A 15,099-nucleotide genomic window follows, 5' to 3' on the forward strand; every position below is an offset into this window, starting at 1 on the left:
AAAAGCATTGAATGACCCAGAGTGTCAAGATCCTAGTTTTAAAACCATGTTTACTTATGTAAGTATAGATGGTTTTCTTATTTATAAAAACCATGTAGACTCACTATGTAAAATTTGCAAAGTACAGAAAAATAGAGAAGACATCCATAATCTTATATCCAACAATGAACTCTGTTAATACCCCTCCCTAATTATAAGTTCTCCTGCAAAATCCTAGCTAGTGGGGATCTGTTGCTGTTTATCATTTTGAAAAATTAGAATAATCCTGATTTAATATATTTTTATTGTCCAAATTATAAAATCAAAAAATATCAATAGAGAATATAGGGTCAGAAGTCCACTGGCATCTTTATAAGTAGCTTTTAAGTAACCACCACAGAGGTGAGCCCGAACTAGGAGAGGCTACTGCAGATCAAGGATCATAATAACCCATACTCTGCAAAATGCATTGTGTATGCAAAGCTCTATACCAATAATGTCGGTTGAATATACCAGCTAAATGTATGCTGATTTGTATATTTGTCTCTCCCATAGGATTTTTGGAGTCTCTGGATGACTTTTACATTCTTAGCAGTGGTTTGATATTGCTACAGACCACAAACAGCGTGTATAATAAAACCCTACTAAAGCTTGTGGTACCCCAGTCTCTCCTCGCATGGCAAAGAGTCCGTGTGGCCAATATGATGGCAAATGATGGCAGGCAGTGGGCAGAGATCTTTTCAAGCCACAACTCTGGTAAGTGGCCGGCAGAAGTAGCTTTTCGGCGTGTACATATGTTTGGATTACGAGTTAACCAGCAGAGCCATACCCATAACCTGCTTCATGTCCCCCAATGTTTCAGGCACGTATAACAATCAGTACATGGTCCTGGACCTGAAGAAGGTAAAGCCAAAGTACAGCCTTGACACAGGCACTCTGTACATTGTGGAGCAAATTCCTACATATGTAGAATATTCTGACCAAACTGAAGTTCTACGGAAAGGTACTTTCTTCATGCTAGAAGTCTAGAAAGTCTGATGAGTATGTGAGTGTGCATGTGTATATGGTGGGGAATGTGTGGTATGGGACTGTATGATGGGGGTGTGGGTGTGGTGGGGAAGGAAGGATGGGAATGCCATTGCTAGTTACACTGGGAAATAATTAACCAGCGTCAGCACAACATGTAAAATCTGCACCTCAAGCTCTTATATGCCACTGTATAATTTGGGACAAAGCCAGGCATTTATAGTCTTACAACTTCTCATAGCTCTAATATTACCTTCTCTCCTTGGTTCCTGAGTAAAGCTTTTAGTCAAATTTAGCAGATATTTATAGAAGTGCTACCTTGGCCCAGGCTCCTGGAAAAGTATGGCTGCACACACAAAATCCCTGACCTTTAGAAGCTCAGTCTAATGAGGAAGCACGCAAAACAGCCGTTAGAGCACACAAAGGGAAGACCAGTCATAATGTGGGCTGCACCACGCCCAGTGGGAGCCACTGTCAGGGGATCAGAGAAGGCAGGTCTGGAGGGCAAGACCAGAGCCTAGACGTTTTGAAGCATGGGTCTTAGAGTGATACCACCTTGATTTGAATGAATCTCTGCTCCTCAAAATCTCAGGCAAATTATCTACTCTCTCCAAGCCTCACTTTCTCCATCTGTAACAGTGGTACAGGTCCACAATCACTTATCTGTAATTTTGAAAGCTCAAAATTTGTTTTGTTCTATTTTTAACTAGCAAACTTAGTAGCAATATGACCTGAACTGACCTCATTTTGGTACAAAAACTACCTGTTTGGGAGTTTGGTAGACTTGATCTATTTAGACCTTATTTCCTCTCCTCCAGGGAGCCTATACATTAGGCTACAGAAATCTCAATGCCTTTGATTATGAGATGTTGCCCAGGGAAACTGCCATGTCATATATAATATGAACACTCCGTTGCTGTTCTAAAATCTGCAAAGACCCTGAACCCTGAATTATCTGGCCCCCAACAGTATTTGAATGTGGGAGTGTGGACCTTTGTAATCTCACAAAGTTGTCATGAGAATGAATTGAGATAATTCTTGTAAATTCTCGAGCACAATACCAAGCAAGCACTCTTATCTTGCATCAAACATAGAGTTTGGCGCACACAACATGCATGCATAGTTGTTGAAGGAATGAGAGTGAAGATGATGTCTGAGTGACCGTTAAAGGTCAAGAAAGAGTCCACCAATTTAACAAGGGGACAAGGTCAAACAAATGGTGTCATGAAAACTGTGTGATTTGGAGATGGTTAGCTCGAGAGAGCTAGAGGAGGGGCTATGAAGGGGAAGGATGGTGGTGATGGAAAATATCAGTGTGTTTGAAAAGGGAGAATAGCCTGGAAGTCAAAGAGAAGGCAGGAGACCAAGTAAGAAGCTATTGCAATAATAGATCAGCTGATAGATGAGGACTAGAACCCAGGGAAGGTATGGACCCTGGGAGACAGGGCCTGGTCCTCAGACTCCCAGGTCCCCAAGAGATTTTATATAGTGACACCAACCAAATGCTCATAGTCTACATAAAATAGTTAAGGTGGAGACTTCGATTGCAAAGCAGATCAGTTATACCACCAAGTCTACAGAGATGTCATATCATCAGGGGTCACTTGGTTAGGATGGCAATTCAAAACTGAGAAGTCAGTTGTCTGACCTTGAAGCCTCATCCATCCAGCTCATAAGAGCCTGATAAAACCAGCATGCCTCAAGAGGGAGATGTGTGCTTAAGAGAACAGATGATTCAAGGCCTTTTCTTCCTTGGACTGCTGCTGATTTTTAGAAGGGCAGATTCAGGGCAGCTCGGGTGGCTGAGCAGTTCAGTGCCGCCTTAGGCCCAGGGCCTGATCCTGGAGACCTGGGATCGAGTCCCACGTTAGGCTCCCTGCATGGAGCCTGCTTCTCCCTCTGCCTGTGTCTCTCATGAATAAATAAATAAAATCTTTTTTAAAAAAAAAAGGGCAGATTCAGGTTCTTTGCAATCTTGTTCCTAGGTCCCATGGAGAAATCTACCCTGAGACCAAACAAAACAAAACAAAACAAAACAAAACAAAACAAAACAAAACAAAAAATCTAATGTTGATCTGTCTGTAGTCATTTTGCCAGAGGTGGGAAGAAAAGAGTTAAATTCATTGTCTAACTATATGCCAGGCACTCTTTTGGGCCTTTTACTTATGTTCTGTTGGTTGATCTTCATTAGCATTCTTCCAGATAAGTAGCATCATTACCATTTTAGGAAAGAAAGGAAAGAAACGTGATTTGCCAAAATACTTAAGTGATATTATCTAGCAGTCATAATAAAAGACAAAAAGTTCCATAAACCTCCTAGAATTTGGAAGCAACTCTGGTATATTGCTGGAAGGCTGTGGTCAGAAGGGAGGCATTGGACATCTCTGAACCTCCATCTCTTTCTTTATAAAGAGGGATGGTAATGCTTATGCATCATTAGGTTGTTCTGAGAGTATACAAGATACTCTATTTTAAATATCTTTGTAAATCATAAAGCTTGATGAAAAGGTGAAGTGTAAAGCAGCCATTTGGATTATTCATTTGTTCACATAAAGAGAAATATATTAGTTACTATCCATCTAATCTTTACCCAGTATCAGACACTATTATAAGCATTCCATCTGTTTGAACTCATTTCATGCGCATCATAATCCTTATAAGGTAAGTACTTTCATCGTTCACATTTTATAGATGAAGAAACTGAAGCATAGACAAGTTGAATGATTTGTCTAAGGTCACGTACCTAATGATGGCAGAACCAGGCTTCAGATCCAGGTAGTCTGACCCCTAAGCCTATATATAACCTAAATAAACTATAGTAATAAACATTATTTTAGCCTGTCAGTTTAATGTGATCCTTCTCTCAGTTCTTCCTGATGCTGGTATGTGTCTCAGAATCAGCAAGATCGAGTATCTTATGGTTTTATTTTTTTTTAAAGATTTTATTTATTTATTCATGAGAGACAGAGAGAGAGAGAGGCAGAGACACAGGCAGAGGGAGAAGCAGGCTCCATGCAGAGAGCCCGATGTGGGACTCGATCCAGGGTCTCCAGGATCACGCCCTAGGCTGCAGGCGGCGCTAAGCCGCTGCGCCACTGGGGCTGCCCTCTTATGGCTTTAAATCTCTGTATCTTCACCCCTGAGTAGGAGATCCTATAAAACAGTAAAAAAGGAGAGAGGCAGACAAAGGCCAAGACAATATGGAGTTGGGAAATCAACCCCAGAATGGTTGAGGAGCCCCTGTGATGACTAACTGTCCTATAGACAATAGCCCAGGCCACTGTAATCTGGGATGTTCTTGAAATATTGATCATACTAGAGCTGTGTCACACATTTGATGCTTAGTGATGAATGGGCTCTATGACCCTGGCACACAATGAAGCTTGGGATGAAGCTAAGCCTTACGGAATGCTTACAAAGAAGTTAAAGCCTAAAAAAAAAAAAAAAAAAAAAAAGTTAAAGCCTGCTGGAACCTTAAAGATCATCTCCAATCTCTTCAAATTATGGATTCTTCCTTCCCTCTCCTGTCAAAACAAGATAATAAAATGAGGCTAACTGCCTAAGGCTTGATGATTCAGCCCTGAGCCCAGAATTCAGGTTTTCTGAACGTTAGGTATTGTGTTCTTCTGCTATCCCATGATTAGCACCTGGTCCATTCCCTGTTAGGGCCACATTGTGAAACTATCTTTTGGCATTTCAATAACTAAGTTCACTTAAACCAGCTCCACAGACTACTCTGTGTTATGCTTCATTTTGCTGTACAGATAATAAGGTTATTTTCTGCTTAATAGATTGTTTTAAGAATTTTGGGTGAAAACCAAAGAAGTCTGATGCTCTTCTTTCCCCAATGGAATAATCTAGAGATATACTGATTCTGTAAATTTAAAAGGATCAGTTTGCAGGCCAGTGTTTATTTTTTTCTGTTTCTAGAATTTTTTTTTAATAATAAACTTATTTTTTATTGGTGTTCAATTTGCCAACATACAGAATAACACCCAGTGCTCATCCTGTCAAGTGCCCCTCTCAGTCAGGCCAGTGTTCAAAGCTTTATTTCCTTCAATAATATCATTTTGCAATCACATTGTGCCAATTTTCAAAAGAAACTATCATGAATAACATTTCTTTCATTCCGTCTCTCTTTTCCATCTCCCTGTCAATGTCACCCTTCCTTCCCATCCCATATCAGGATATTGGCCCTCCTACAACATTCCTTTCCATGAAAAAATCTACAGCTGGAGTGGCTATCCAATGCTAGTTCAGAAGCTGGGTTTGGAGTATTCCTATGATATGGCTTCACGAGCCAAAATCTTCCGGCGTGACCAAGGGAAAGTGATTGATATGGCATCCATGAAATATATCATGCGATACAACAGTACGTAGCACATTTCTCAAGAATCATTCTTCAAAACTCCTTTTCTTCCCCATGGATAAAGAATCTATGTAAGTTTCCCCAAGTGAAGAATCCATCTCTGTACTAGAAGGAATTATACGAAGTTACTGAATTAAATATTTAGTATTCAATCAATACTAGAAATATTTTATACTCAACAGATAGAATTTTGTCTTCTTTTATAAAATGACAGGGAAGATTCTACAGGTTTAACTGGAAAAAAAAATGTAAAACACAGAAGAAATAATAACCCAGAGTACTTTCTTTTTACCACTCCTCCTCAACCCTAACACAGGATTTCTTCCAAGGACAAAAGCAGCTAATAAAACAAAAATTATTCCTAAATACTTCATAAATTATGAACAGTATCAAATTTGTACTTATCTGTTGAAAAACAGTGATGCACATTTATCCTTTATTATCTTTCTTCATCCAACTCCTCAGTGTGCGAAGTTCTTGAGAGCGGCTGGGTCAGTGAGGCTGCTGGGGTGGACTCTCTGATTATCTAGACTCCAAGAGGTCCAAAAAGCTTACTGTGGGCAGGTATATCTCAGAACAGCCCATACTCACCCTCTTCCCCATTACTGTTTCTTCCTAGATTATAAGAAGGATCCTTACACTAAGGGCGATCCCTGTAATACCATCTGCTGCCGTGAAGACCTGAACTCACTTAACCCAAGTCCTGGAGGTTGCTATGACACGAAGGTAACATGCAAATTGGCTTTTGAATTTAATTTTCACCTGCACGTAGACCCATTCAGAGGCAAAGCTGAGAGCTTTTCGTGGCATAAAGTACAATATTGTCTCTGACCATAAATTCAATTCAGGAACCAGCTTTTGTAGATTCTGGTGGTAGGTCCCACTGCCTAACTTCAACGCCCTGCTCTGCCACTTAATAGTAAATTCCATAATCTTGTGATGTTTGTTTCCTTATCTGTAAGATGGACATAACAGTACTTGCCTTATAGGATTGTTATGAAGAATAAACATTTAATATCGATGTTTAGAGTACTTATTTGTAAATGTACACCATGATGATGATGATGATAATGTTGTCTTAAGTTATCAATTAAGAACCTATTATTGGGAGCGGTTTGATTTCCCATTAAACAGGAATTGAATTTAGCTGAAAGAACAAGTTTATTGGACAAGCACTAAAGGGTTTTCACCATATAAGAATTAAGTGCTGTAATGTATCTCATAATACAGGTAATAAATAGGTATTATTTATTTGCAGTGGTGGGCTGAAGTCAGCTCATAAGGGCTTGTGAGAACCAACTGTTAAAATCAGTTGACATCAATGACAGCCTGAAATCAGCCATGGGGGACTGAGTATTTACACAATGGAAATCAGCAAGCACTTCAAGTCAAGGTCTTTTTCCTCAGAGAGCTGGTCGTTAAAAACTTTCCTGCACACTACTGATTTGGGGTGTCCAAGGTTATAAGCCACGTGGTTGGTGTAAAAGAATCATTCTACCATGTTCTTTTTGCATTCCTGGTTGGGCATGTCTTTCTGTTTGCACTTCCAGTCTAAATTCTAGAAGAAATGTTAGAAGTGGAATTAACTGTTAAGAATGCTGGTCCTCCTACCCATCATTTTTTCTATCAGCCTAATGCCTAAACAGAAGATGCTTTAAAGTAATCTAGTCCCTACTCAAGTTACTTTTTAGCTATAGGAAGAGAACAAAGTGCTAGCTTTACAGACTCCCACCCAATATGCTGTATTAAAAAAAAAAAATAGTGGATGTAGACAGCTTGGTACACATGAAACCCCAATGAGTGCGTGTTTCTTTTTATTTTTTTTTAATTTTTTTTTTATTATTTATTTATGTAGTCATACAGAGAGAGAGAGAGAGAGAGAGAGGCAGAGACATAGGCAGAGGGAGAAGCAGGCTCCGTGCACCGGGAGCCTGACGTGGGATTCGATCCCGGTCTCCAGGATCGCGCCCTGGGCCAAAGGCAGGCGCCAAACCGCTGCGCCACCCAGGGATCCTGCGTGTTTCTTTTTAATAGGATTTGCAAACATTCAGTGAAGTATGCAAGAAGTGTTATAGCCATTCCCAAATACACAGAGAATTACCTCTGCTGTCTTGCCTGAGAGAACCCAAGCAAACCTTCCCCCTGCCATTTTACTTTCTTCTGGAGAGAGGAGTCTGCCAATTTTTCATCAGAAGAGTCTCTGTTGAAGGATATACTTAATTTATTTTCATTTTCCTTGAGCCATTTTGAATATGTGGAAAATCAGAAGTCATGAGACACTTTCTTTGTTCGTCTAAGGCTAAGATCTGCTGCTCTCCAGTATTTAGGTGCTTTGGAGAACCATGGACCTCGTTTTTGGATACTGAGTTCCTTCTACTTTAAAATTCTGTTACTACCTTGATAATAACAACTTTTACTGAAGAATATATTCTAGATGCTGCTCCAAGTATTTGCTCTCATTAATCCTCATGACAACTCTTCTATGAAGTAGGGTTATTAAAGCCCTTTTAGAAATGAGAACATGGAGTCAGAGGGGTTATTTTTTAAACAAGTTTTGAAGCTAGAATTCTGCATGTGAGCATTCTGACTCCAGACCTCACCCTTTTGGCTACATTAATGCACTTCTATTCAATTCACATGTGAATGCTAAATGGCTATGGAAGAGCATGTTGTGGAAGCTTGAAAGATTTTATTTTAAAAGAGGACTAATACTGTGACTTTGGAAAAAGAGCAGGACCAAAAAAAAAAAAAAAAAACCAAAAAACAAACCCAGAAGGAAAAACAGGAATTTAGTTTTTTCCAAATGGCTTTCTAAAACGTCCCTCTCCTCTCTCTTCCCAGGTGGCAGATATCTACCTCGCATTGGAGTACACAGCCTATGCCATTAGTGGTCCCACCACACAAGGTGGACTTCCTGTTTTTCACTGGAACCGTTTCAACAAAACTCTCCACAAGGGCATGCCAGAGATCTACAACTTTGATTTTATGACCATGAAACCAATTTTGAAACGCGACAGAAAATGAAGGAGGGAGTTGAGGGAATAGAAGGTTGCAGAGAAGATTCCAAAGGCGCTATTTTAGCTATGTTTTTCCATTCAGAATTAATCTTAATAAAATATATTAAATTCAGTCTGTCACTTTCATTTTCTGATTTTATAGTTTTTTACAACAAACATTCACTACATAGGGTGACACTCTCTGGAAGATACATTCTAGAAGACAAAAAACAATACCTGGCTTTAGAATACAAGGGTGTGTACAAGAGAGTATGGCAGAAACTGCTCTTCCAGATCCACATTCTCCTTTCATGCCTGGCCATATAGCCCACATCTCCCAGGTTTTCCTAGATGGTTGTGCCATGATAGGGTTCTTGCCAAAGGACTCTGAGATTAGTGTCACTTCCAGGCCTGGCCCCTAAGAACTTGTACTCTTCCAACGCTTTTTCTCCTTCCTTTGGCTGAATATGTGTAATGACAAAGCCCTGGGGAATGCCGGAGCTTCTTTTTCAAAGGAACTTCTAACAGAAATACAGTTAGTGATTCTTCTGGTCATTAACAAGCACCAAATCTTTTTGTGGTGCAGACTCGGCACAATAAAACCTTAGGTTTCCCATTAGTTAAAGGCAGCATATCTAATCTGGGAGCACCTCTACCTAACAGCTTCTCTTCCAAAGCTAGAGAACTGTATGTGGTTTGAGGGCTCGTTAGCCATATTAACTACTTAATATGGTTAAATAAACCATATTATACAGTATGATGGGTGATTCTTAACAAGGTGAGAGACGTTCCAAAAGCAACACAAGAGCTGAGAATAACTAGAATGAATCCAAATACTCAGAATGTTAAAAACCCAGTAGTTTATTTCAAAGTATAAATTTCAGGCTTGCTGGACAAAATCCCACTACAGTTAACACTTATACAGACACCACTCTACTGTACATTTAAAAAAGAAAAAAAAAAAAACACAAAAACCTTCAAAAACCTAATAAAAATTGGGCAACTTGATATAGCCCAGTTTATATTAGACATTAGGAAGGTCTTACATTGTCTTATTATTTACATTTTCAACTGCAATAAAGAAAAATCAGGATGCAAGTTTACTACAAAGGATTTATTTTTATATTTAATTTTGAAATGGCTGAGAAAATAATAAAGCCAGGATCCCCAAAAGGTGTTTGATTGCCCAGTTACCTTATTTACAAACAAAACTAAAAAAAGAAAACAAAAACCCCTAGCATTTAAATATAAATGATGGGTACTTAGCTGATTCTACAAATAAAAATAAACTTATGTAGCATGATAAAACTATTTGAAGAAGAGAAGACAAAACATGTGTTCCTCCCCATTGGATGGTCCAAGGGGAATGCGTTTTAGGAATTAGATCTAAGTCTGTCACACTAACAAAAACACCTCATTCTTTTTGTTTGTCCAAAAATTTTAAGAAGTGGGAGAGGGTCATCACTCAGTAAAGAGTAAGGAATGCAGAATCCTACATTGTTCTTAGATAATTATTTCCAATAGTACAATACTGGGGCATGGCTTTTCTGGAAATTTTATAAAACAGGCCAATGTCTAGTCAATGACGAAATTAAAATAACAAATCATACTACACTGAAATAGCCCAAGGAGGAAAGCTGGGGAGAACACTTGGAAGGTCTTTTCAGTACTCCAATGTGCTAAAATCACAGTGTATCAAAGAGAGAGAAGAGGATACCACAGGTATTATTTTGTTAATCTTGTACAGTACTGGAAAATTCTTGGAACAAGATAAATGCCTATCATGCAATATTAACATTCACCTTGCTGCATAAATAATTTGGAAAATGTAAGCAAAAGAGCAAACGACAAAAACTAAGTTAACACTTGCTCAATACAGTGAGAGAACTGTACAGTGCAGCCTGCGTAAGGAATTTTGCAGACAGATGTACCAAAAATTCTAAGCTCCTTCCTTTAGGTCATGTTTCCCAATTAAATCTTTTATCTAGCAATGGGGGTGGGACGAGTGGGGAACACTCTCTATGAGGCAAATGGCATCCCAATAAATATTCACTTCTCAGGGAAGAAAGCTGTACTCTTCCCTTCTCTCATGAGCATCTATTGTATTAAACAGTACACACAATATTCTGCATATTTCAAAGTGAGTCTAGAGAAATAGGGATGTAATTACCTCATAAAGTTAACAACAGATGTTGTCTTTGTAATTTATAAATTTACTGGCAAGAACATAATTTTAAAAAGAGGCTTACTCACACTTAAAACAGGGTGAAAATTACTGACAAAGTGCAAAACAGAGAGTAACAAACATCACCATTACCTTCAAATGCCATATGAACATCCTATATTTCAGGTCAAAATATGAGAAGTTGTCAGGATTTCCAATAAGGCAATACTTACACAAGTACTGTCAGGCTAAAACTGTGGCAAACTTGCATTCCCAAAATGGGATAATCAAACTTATTTGTAATACTTTGTGAAAAAGTACCATGGAGTGTGAACTGCTACAATATAGTCTGTAATCAGTAGCTATTTCTAGTTGAGTCCTCCATTCTCTCTCCCAAAAGAAACAATACAAACCGAAAGTCAGAGCTTATCAACATTAAAACCTGCCCAAAATAAAAGCCTATAGTTCTAGCCTAGCACTTTTCAGTAAATTCAATACAGCTGTTGCCTATAAATCCCTTGGCATGCTAATTTGAGGAAAGTATCTCATAATATACGCTTTCCTCAAATAATTACAGTCTCTCTTTGTACCTTCCTTCCACCATCTGGAATAAAAAGTTTAATTTTGCTGTAGTAAATGTATTTTTAGGGTTACTATTTGAGAATTTATTATATTTTTCTTTGACAGAAGACATACAATACAGGCTAAAATAATATTTTCATTCTACTGGGCTTTCTTTACCTGATTATATAATGCTATGAAAGCTTTAAAAAAAAAAAGATTAGTGAATATAAATAAAAATATTCACCAAGAGAAGCTTTTCTAGGCTAGGTAAGCAAATTGTCATCACAGGACCATAAAACCGGCCAATAAAGAACAATTTTGAACATGGGTTTTCCATTCTGTAGACAGGAATGATCTTGAACACATAATCAACAATGCAACCACTGCAGGTAAAAACATACACACATGCAGATACAGATAGGTGTTCATACACATCTAGAAGATCATCAATTTTCTCCCTTTTACAATTTTCATTGGCATGACATCTACAACTTCTTTTATCATCATTAGTCCTAGAATGAGTAACATCTACATAGCTGGTTGGCAAATTTGATTCGTGAAAACTTTACTTCTCATTGTCTCATTTTCTGAAAGTGAAAGGAAGGTTTTAGAGCACTTACATTTTGGCAATCTGTAGGCTTTCTTCTGCATCAAACTTCACACCTAATGTGGCAGTACACTGGCCAGTGAAGTCTCTAATGAGAGTTTCTTTACAACTAGAATGCTTCCCATTACAAGCTATCAAAGTTGCAAACAAAGCAGCATTAATAGAAGGGATAGCTCCCTCCTATAATTCTAAGAAAAATTAAAAATGAATTCACTTTGAGAAAGTGGAGATACGGATTCAAATATGGTAAGGGAAGATGACTTGAAAAATTGTTTCACAAACTCCATGAATTTCTTTCAAACTAGTCCCAACCATACTCTTCGTCCCCAAACTCACCCCATGTCTCCTGCCCTAAACTACCTACACTTGAATACCTATCTGATACCAGTAAAGCTGGCACTCATACTCCATGACTGAAATGGAATTTGATCAACTCTGAAGAGGACCAGAGATGCAGAGAAAGTTGTATCTAATGTTACATAAGATAACCCCAAAGGATATACTTTAAATTCTGTCCAAAGCTGACAGAGGGTAAATCAGACAAAACTTGGCACCATCAAAACAAAGTTAAAAGGTTAAAACAGAAAAAATGATATGAGATTAATAAGGAAATAAAGCTGTCCCCCTTGATATTTTAGCTTACTATATTTTCTGAATTTTATTATTTACTACCTATGACAGGATACTATGCTTTGGGTAATAAAAGAACTAGCACTGCTTTCATAATCTCTAACACAATATGCAACGTAAGTCTTAAAATATGTTTGAAGGACAATTTTCTTAGACAATATGGTCTTTCTTCTCTTGGTCCATTTTACACAGTTAATTTAAACAGTGACCACAGACAAAAGCACTTACGTTCTTAGAGAAGAGTATGTCAAATTTTTGGGAGTTCAATGTAGTGATGCCATCGATAAGAATATATCTAAAAGCCTTGGTTTAAAATTGACTTGAGGGGAACATTCTATATTTAGTGGAGAAGAAGGAGGAATGAAGGGCGAAAGGCTGAAAGAGAAGATCAAACAATGGACAAATGGTCACGTTTATTTTTGCAGTTAATCTTTAAGGCACAAAATAAATGTAAGAGCCAGATTAGTAAAGAGGGGCCAATGCAAATCTTTTTCACCTAATTAACAATGAAAAAAAAAAACAAAAAAGATTAATAGATCCTTTCCTGTGTTCAAATTAACCTATTTTCAACTATTTAACGATTTTGCTTTTTATTTCTTTCTTTGGGTTTTGTTTAGACTCAGCTTAAATCATTTAACTATGAACCTACAGATCCCTTAGAAGCAGAATCATGCCAGTTACATACCATACCTCGGATCCCTTGATCTACTTACTTTATACCTTGAAGAGAGGTAAATTTGAGAATGGAAATGGGAGATTCCACTGCAGTAAACATATAAATAGGGAAAAACATACATAAACACCCACACATATTCCCCAGCCTTAAAACTAAAGCAAGGTGCACATTTACATTTCAAAACCTTGAAGTTTCAATTGTCCAGGAAAAGACTCTTGCTTTATGGGCTGTTTATTTTACTTCTGATTATAAACAAATGTAGTGTATATACACATCTGTCGAAGAAATCTTGCACAATGTGGATTTTACAATGAATATCATGCACAAGATTAAAACAAGACCAAAAAGTGGAACTTGGAAAGAGGAAGAGATAAAGGCTCCAAGGTTTAACTGCTCTGGGAAGAAGAGATCACATCTGTTGACTGAGGATCACAGAAAGGTCCAAAACGTCCATAAATATCCTTGGCTCGTACTGCAAAGTAGTATTTGCTGCCAGATACAAACTGGGTGAGAGTGCATGCCATGGGCAAGGGAAGTGCCTTTACTTCTCCAATCTTTTTCCACTGTGAGGGCACAGTGGCACTGGGTTCCTCATGGTAAGCATAGAGATGGTAGCTGTCAACAGTGGCACAGCTTCGATCTACCTCCAGGACACTCCATGATAGTACAATGCCATTTTGACTCTGAACTCGTGCTAACTTCAAGTGTGGCTTCTGAGGCAGAGATGTGCTGGCAGCTTCTGGGGGCAGACGCTGTGGCTGTGGGGCTTCTGGTAAGGGGGCTGGGTGCACAGGGCGTGGGGGCTCCTAACAAAACAAGAGTCATGTTGATTTAATAATGATCACAGAGAAGATTATTTCTGAATGCTAGAACTAAAACATCTAAGAGATCATTTAGAGAGAGATCATTTTACATCAAGAATACCAAGAAATACCAAATACTATACCACATTTGGCTAGTCCTATTTGATTTGTGATCAATCGTGCCATAAATAACAGTGCTGAAGTTATTCCTATAGACTTTGGACTTCCAAAATATTGAGCTTTCCTCAGGAAATAAAAGCCTTTGCTGATGGAACATAATTTTGATAGAAACTAAAATAATCATCTATTTCTAATAATTAATTAATTATTTATGCCACAGATTCTCATTTTAGAATAATGTAACATTTTTAAATATCATGTGTGGCAGTCTCCTATATGTATTTAATTTGAGTATTCAACTCTACTTTCATTTTTAAGCCATTTTTCCCACCTAAGGACAGAAGCATATCATAAATAAGCACACTTAATACTGAATGTATATTATGTTCTTGGTCAGTCTGCACAAAAATTGTGGCATTTAGACTATGAAAGGTGAGATTTAGAAATAGAGAAATAGTGTGTACCTTTCTGTCAATAGGTGAAGCATGAATAAGGGCATGGGTATAAGAAAGTAAGGGGATTTATGGGCAAAATCAAGCATTTACAATTACTTAGACATAGGACATATGAATAAGAAATTTGGAAAGGTAGGTTAAGGCCATATGATGAAAAAGCATGAATAAGTGTATGAATTAAAACTGACTTGTTTCTAACACTGGACTATTATTATATCTAGGTTTTAATAATGATTATAGTGATAATTAAAAAAAAAAATTCACGTGTGAGCCAGGAAAAAGGGATATGACTGACGTTTTTTTTTCCAAGTGAAAGATACCATTTGCTCACTGACTTCAGACTGAAAGTCATTAAATAAATAAGATTTCCTTAACTAAAATTCATTTAACAAAAACTATGTTTTAAATATGCATTTCCTAAAAAGGATAATTTACATACACTAAAAAATGAACTCTGTAAAGGTCTCATGATATCATTTTAATCTCCATGCCTTGTCAAAACTTAGTAGCAGTAATGTGTATAGAAAAAATCATAAATATGTATCTGGAAAAACTTTTGTTTTTTCATTTTTGCCATTGCAATGGAGGCTTTTATTCAGATTTTACAAATAAAATAATAGGGATCTCCTTTAAAATAACCCTATGTAGGGGATCCCTGGGTGGCTCAGCAGTGTAGCGCCTGCCTTCGGCTCAGGGCATGATCCTGGAGT

The 15,099-nt window shown here is 37.8% G+C and overlaps 2 protein-coding genes across 27 annotated transcripts in view; one reads left to right on the top strand and one right to left on the bottom strand.

Moving 5' to 3' along the window:
• The window catches only part of PLBD1 (phospholipase B domain containing 1), a 51,888-nt gene extending 43,385 nt beyond the window's left edge, over positions 1 to 8,503 (top strand). Inside the window, exons 7-11 of the mRNA XM_072765988.1 lie at positions 535 to 735; positions 842 to 982; positions 5,192 to 5,377; positions 5,994 to 6,100; positions 8,216 to 8,503. Of these exons, the coding sequence (XP_072622089.1) occupies positions 535 to 735; positions 842 to 982; positions 5,192 to 5,377; positions 5,994 to 6,100; positions 8,216 to 8,398 (818 nt within the window). The 3' untranslated portion in view covers positions 8,399 to 8,503. The remainder of the gene's footprint in view (positions 1 to 534; positions 736 to 841; positions 983 to 5,191; positions 5,378 to 5,993; positions 6,101 to 8,215) is intronic.
• Positions 8,504 to 9,215: 712 nt separating this feature from the next.
• ATF7IP (activating transcription factor 7 interacting protein) overlaps positions 9,216 to 15,099 on the bottom strand; it is a 110,862-nt gene continuing 104,978 nt past the window's right edge. For all 26 annotated transcript variants that reach the window (XM_025995186.2, XM_072765976.1, XM_072765978.1 and 23 more), the window contains one exon: positions 9,216 to 13,817. In XM_025995186.2, the coding sequence (XP_025850971.2) occupies positions 13,398 to 13,817 (420 nt within the window). In that variant the 3' untranslated portion in view covers positions 9,216 to 13,397. The remainder of the gene's footprint in view (positions 13,818 to 15,099) is intronic.

This window comes from Vulpes vulpes, chromosome 8 (genome assembly GCF_048418805.1).
Source record: "Vulpes vulpes isolate BD-2025 chromosome 8, VulVul3, whole genome shotgun sequence".
Lineage (NCBI taxonomy): Eukaryota > Metazoa > Chordata > Mammalia > Carnivora > Canidae > Vulpes > Vulpes vulpes.